We start from the raw sequence: 4,292 nt of genomic DNA, 5'->3' as shown, positions 1-4,292 counted from the left end.
TCTTGCTCAAATCAGATAGAAATATTTAATCAGAGATGATTGTTCCTCATCAATAATGAAGGGAGATATATACTTATATAGTGAGTATAGAAAAAATATTTTTTATATAAACCACATATCACCTTTCTTTGGGATTAATACTTTTGATTTCCCTTACCAAAAAAATTATCTTCGATTTACCTACCAAATTTATTTAGATTTGTTTCTTTGGTAGATAAAAAAAAAAAGAAATATTTCCTTAACAAAATTCTACCAAATTTGTTTTAGTAGAATAGAATATTTCCTTAACAAAAATCTCCTTCAAAAAAAAAGAAATACCTCCTTTTATCACTATGCATCCCCATTGTATAATAATCTCTATATAAATCACCTTACCTAATAATATTATTGTATAATAATAGCTATAGACAGAGGGGGATAAGTGTTACTTGATTCACCACATTAATATTTTCACTTGAGATGGGTACAAATATGTTAATTATCATATTCCTCTACCTATATCTGGCGACAAACAACTACTACATAGTTGACGCTAGGATCACAAGTATATCGCAAGATCAAGAAGACTTGGATTTAGAGAGACAGTTGAAACTCATCAACAAGCCTCCACGTAAGACTATTCAGGTATTAGTATTCTTATACGCAAATGTTGAAACTCTTCCTAAATTTAAATTGATTAATTGTGTTTTGTATCATTCTCAATCATTTTTATAATTTCTACAGGCAAATGGTTACATTGTTGATTGTATTGATATTAATAAGCAACCGGCTTTCGATAATCCTTTACTCAAGAATCATAAGATCCAGGTATACAAACTGCAAATGACTTGTGAACTCCTTTAGCATCTAAGCTTAATTTTTCAGACTATATACTTATTGGCTTTACAAATTTTTTAGACTTTTTTGGACTACTAAGAGTATCTCCTCACCTTTTTGGGTAAAGAACAAAGTACTTTTGGGTATGTGGCTGTCCCTTCCCAACGAGTGTCGCTCATAGGAGTTGAAGGGACGTGTACCCAGAAGGAACGGTTACTAATTCTTTATCCAAAAGAGTGAGGGTATACTCTTAATCATCCTATGATCTAGTGCGGTCTTACACCACTAAATCAACATCTTGTTGGGTTTTAAAAACTATATATGAGTTACTCAAACTATCTTTTTATATATAAAAATTGGATTATTTTACAGCTTAAACCTAGCTTTGAAGTGACGAGCATTGAATCAACTAGATTATCAAGTATTGGAATTGAAGAGGACTTGTGTCCAGCAGGAACTGTTCCTATTCGAAGGACAACAAAAGATGATCTAATCCGTGCAAAACAATTACCAGATAAAAATATCAGTATATTAAATAATGATATTCCTGGGAGACATGTGAGATTCAACTTCTTCGTCTTTGATCGACAATAAATTTTTTTTGCATTAATATTTGAAATAATCAATAAAGAATGATCATGATATGTTTGTGCACTAAAATTTGAAGTAAATTGACTTATAAATTTATCTTTTTTTTACAGTATGCAGGCTTGAAACTGAATAAAGATGGTAGTCATTATTTTGCAATTAGTGGAATAATTGATACTTATAACCTACCTGTTCAAAACCCGGACCAAATAACTAGTGCTTATATATATTTATCAAATGGAGGATCAGAGAATGATAAGAATGTTATCATGACTGGATGGGAGGTTTTTCTTTTTCATTCATTTCCCTTATTTTTTACGTTTAATACACGTCAACATATTGATTAGAAATATATTGATTTTATTAACATTAATTAGGTCTATTGGCTGGTATTAACCCCACATTAATACTTTACCAATGTTCTATTTAACGATTAAAAAATTGATACATGCATTCTCCTAAAATGTTAAAATATTATAATAATGTCTTCAATGATTTGATAAAAAGGGACACTGTCTAACGTGTTTAAGGATTTTATAAACTAATTTTCAAGAATTTAAGAAATGAAACAGTAGGTATACATGTAATTGTCATGTTTCTCTATGTTTTTTAAACCTCTTACATATCATTATATGAATCTCATTCAAAAAAATAATTTAAACATATAAGCTTTCTCGCCTTATTTCTCTTTCTTAATGTTTCTTAAGGTACATCCGCGTGTATTTGGAGATGGTCAAACTTATTTTTTCACTAGATGGGTAAGATAACATCAACTCATTTAAATATATATACATATATATACTTACAATCTCAATTTTTGATATCAAATTTAGTTATTTTATCTATGAATGCAGGCAGATAAGTCACAAAATAAAGGATGCACCAACTTGATATGTCCAGGCTTCGTACAGGTTGACAAAAGCTTTCCTCTTGGCACACCAGTGGGTCCTGCATCTACTTATAATGGAAAACAGCTTGAAATGTCGGTCGGAATTTCCCATGTAAAAACATTATGATATATTTAATTTCCTTGTTATGTACATACATTAACATAATTTATTTTCCTATAAATGAGTGATAACCAATAATATTTAATTCATTTGTTGCTTTTGCATTTTCAGGATCCAGAAACAAAAAATTGGTGGGTGATGCTTCAAAATAAAAGCCTTGGATATTACCCTGAAGTTTTGTTTTCTAACTTAGCCTTTGCAAATTTGGGTGGTTGGACTGGAATGACATCAACCCCTACAGGCATTCCTAGTCCTCCAATGGGATCTGGACACTTACCAGATAACAATCTCTTACGGTCATGCTATATTAGACAAATGCACTTCCAAATTGACACTAGTAAAAATCTTGGCCCCATAAAAGATGTATATGCGGTACCTTTTAAAGACAGTAGTTGTTACGGTGTTCAATATGAGGGATGGAATGACGAAATCCAAGGATTTGCTATGTTGTTTGGGGGACCTGGTGGAAACTGTGGTGAATAATGTTTTATCTTGATATTTTAAAACTAAATAAAACAATAATTATTTACATTTGTGTTTTTTAAACTTAACCTCATATCTATATTATATCCTTTGGGTTTGCAATTCTATATGTCATTCCTAATTTAACCCAAGGATGTGTAGTATCTAGCAATCATAATATCAAAAATATGATAATGTTAGCTTTTTGTCTAATAATTATATTGAAAATGTTAGCTTCATCATATTGATGGTCTATCCATGGCAGATTTTAAATTTGTTTCACCAAATCGATGGTTCATTCTTAGCATATTGTCATACTACTTCAACAAATCATTAATTATCTTTATCCAAAATTTGAACATCAGGTTGCATGCAATTTGAAAAAAAAGAAGTAAAGATAGATAATCGTGAAATCTAATTTTGTCTAAGTGAACAAACTTAACAAAAATTATTTTTGAAATAAATGTTTTTTATAATATAAAAATAAAGTACATAATAAAAAAAGTAATATGATACTAAATTTTAATCAGATTTAGTTCAAAAATAATAATAAAGGAGATATTTTGTTTGAAAAAAACAATGTGACTGAGTAGATAATATCAAATTTCTTACTCGTATAAAAAGAAGATTTGGATGACTTTAGTAGTCTGATACAAACTCAAAATTATTCTACTTTGTAAATTTTGATTATTTCTACAAATAAATATTTGTTTTAAGTTGGAGAAAGAATATGTGTTTTCCTTAATTGTATGAAAAATATTAAGATGATTGATTTGTTTTTTCTAAATATTCATGTGTCAATTCTTATTACAATTTAGAAGAATACATCTTTATTTCTCATTATCAAAGCCTTGAACCAAAGCTGAATTTATACAAAGGGGAAGTAACTAACTTAACTGTAAAAACAGAAAAGAAGCTAAAAGAGGAAACTAACCTAATAACAAACAAAACAGAAAACTATTTTAGGAAAAATTACAAAACCAGGCTAAAGAGGAAATAATATCACAATAGCCCCCTTCAAGCTGGAGAATAAATGTCAATGATACCCAGCTTGGAAAGTAAGTAATGAAATGGTTGAGGATCTAAAGGTTTGGTGAAAATGTCAGCATATTGTTCAGAGGATTGAATAGGTAGAAGATGGAAGAGTTTGTTTTGTAATCTCTCTCTCACAACATGGCAATCAATCTCAATGTGCTTGGTTCTCTCATGAAAAACATTGTTGGAAGCAATATGGCAAGCAGAGGAGTTGTCACAGTAAAGGAGAGAAGGAGTGGTTAAGGAAATAGGAATATATTGAATAAGATGAGTTAACCATTGTATCTCACATGAGGTAGCAGCCAATGCTCTATATTCTGCTTCAGAGGAGGAGCGAGCTACTGTTTGTTGCTTTTTAGATTTCCATGATATAAGAGCATT

At 30.0% G+C, this 4,292-nt stretch overlaps 1 protein-coding gene across 1 annotated transcript; it reads left to right on the top strand.

Annotated features, from left to right (window-relative positions):
* LOC109352875 lies at positions 438–2,897 on the top strand. The gene is made up of 7 exons (XM_019595057.1): positions 438–624; positions 724–807; positions 1,189–1,374; positions 1,518–1,688; positions 2,112–2,162; positions 2,259–2,405; positions 2,526–2,897. The coding sequence occupies exons 1-7, from the start codon at positions 460–462 to the stop codon at positions 2,895–2,897; spliced, it is 1,176 nt and encodes a 391-aa protein (XP_019450602.1). The 5' UTR covers positions 438–459.

This window comes from Lupinus angustifolius, chromosome LG07 (assembly GCF_001865875.1).
Source record: "Lupinus angustifolius cultivar Tanjil chromosome LG07, LupAngTanjil_v1.0, whole genome shotgun sequence".
NCBI lineage: Eukaryota > Viridiplantae > Streptophyta > Magnoliopsida > Fabales > Fabaceae > Lupinus > Lupinus angustifolius.
The sequence above is the reverse complement of the archived record's forward strand: the minus strand, read 5'-3'. Positions and strand labels throughout refer to the sequence as shown.